At 29.8% G+C, this 836-nt stretch overlaps 1 protein-coding gene across 1 annotated transcript; it reads right to left on the bottom strand.

The window, feature by feature from the left end:
- Positions 1 to 20: 20 nt before the first annotated feature.
- On the bottom strand, positions 21 to 829 carry LOC100569029 (kelch-like protein 2; the record flags this gene model as incomplete). Its single annotated transcript, XM_003248597.3, has 4 exons — positions 758 to 829; positions 569 to 681; positions 224 to 508; positions 21 to 158 (listed from the first exon to the last, which is right to left on the bottom strand). Coding segments are annotated over exons 2-4 (513 nt in total), but the record flags the coding sequence as incomplete, so codon positions are not given.
- Between the last annotated feature and the right edge of the window lie 7 nt (positions 830 to 836).

Here is an 836-nt window from a genome sequence, read left to right as displayed (position 1 = left end):
TAAATAATATAATTAGTCACCACATATAAATGATTATTGAGTACACCAACATCAACCATCTCTTTAAATGACATACTCGAAACCATTTGCCATTTTTGAATACTGACATCAAAGACCTCTACACTATCTAAAGTATGGTAGACATCACGTCCACCAACCTAGAATTAAAAAATAATATATAATATTAATAGTATAAAATAATTAAAATATTGATATAACTTACAGCATATATGAAATCACCTAATACTCCGACTCCTAACCAATCTCGACTAACTAACATGTCGACCATTGGAACCCAAGATGGTGATTTTAAAGATACATCAAGCATAAAAACAGATTTAGATTTACCACCCACAGAAAACACAAATTTATCTCTTATTACACCAAGATCAGCCAACCGACGACTATCATTTATCCCTGGTGCATTCTCTCGTAGATTTGTTACTGGGTCATACCATTCTGTATAACACTTTGGAAATGTATCAGACTGATTGAACATTAGGATAACCTGATATAATTGAAATTACAATGTAATTGTGAAAATAAATTAATCAAAACAGAATCATACTTTTTGAGAACCACCAAATTGTCTAGGTGTACAACTAATTGTTTTTGGCATGGTGAATTGCTGAACTGATTTTTTTAGATGAAAGCGCATTGCTTCAAATACATAATCTCTACCTAAAATCATTATTATAATAATAATTAATAAAATATATTAATTCATAATGATGGAATATTTATACAAATAACATACATTTAGGACTATTATTCAGAAGAGGTTCTTCCACCACATTATCTAAAATATCAGGCCTTAATAATGGCAATCGTACATG

This window comes from Acyrthosiphon pisum, unplaced genomic scaffold, assembly GCF_005508785.2.
Source record: "Acyrthosiphon pisum isolate AL4f unplaced genomic scaffold, pea_aphid_22Mar2018_4r6ur Scaffold_4324;HRSCAF=4870, whole genome shotgun sequence".
NCBI classification, from domain to species: domain Eukaryota; kingdom Metazoa; phylum Arthropoda; class Insecta; order Hemiptera; family Aphididae; genus Acyrthosiphon; species Acyrthosiphon pisum.
The sequence above is the reverse complement of the archived record's forward strand: the minus strand, read 5'-3'. Positions and strand labels throughout refer to the sequence as shown.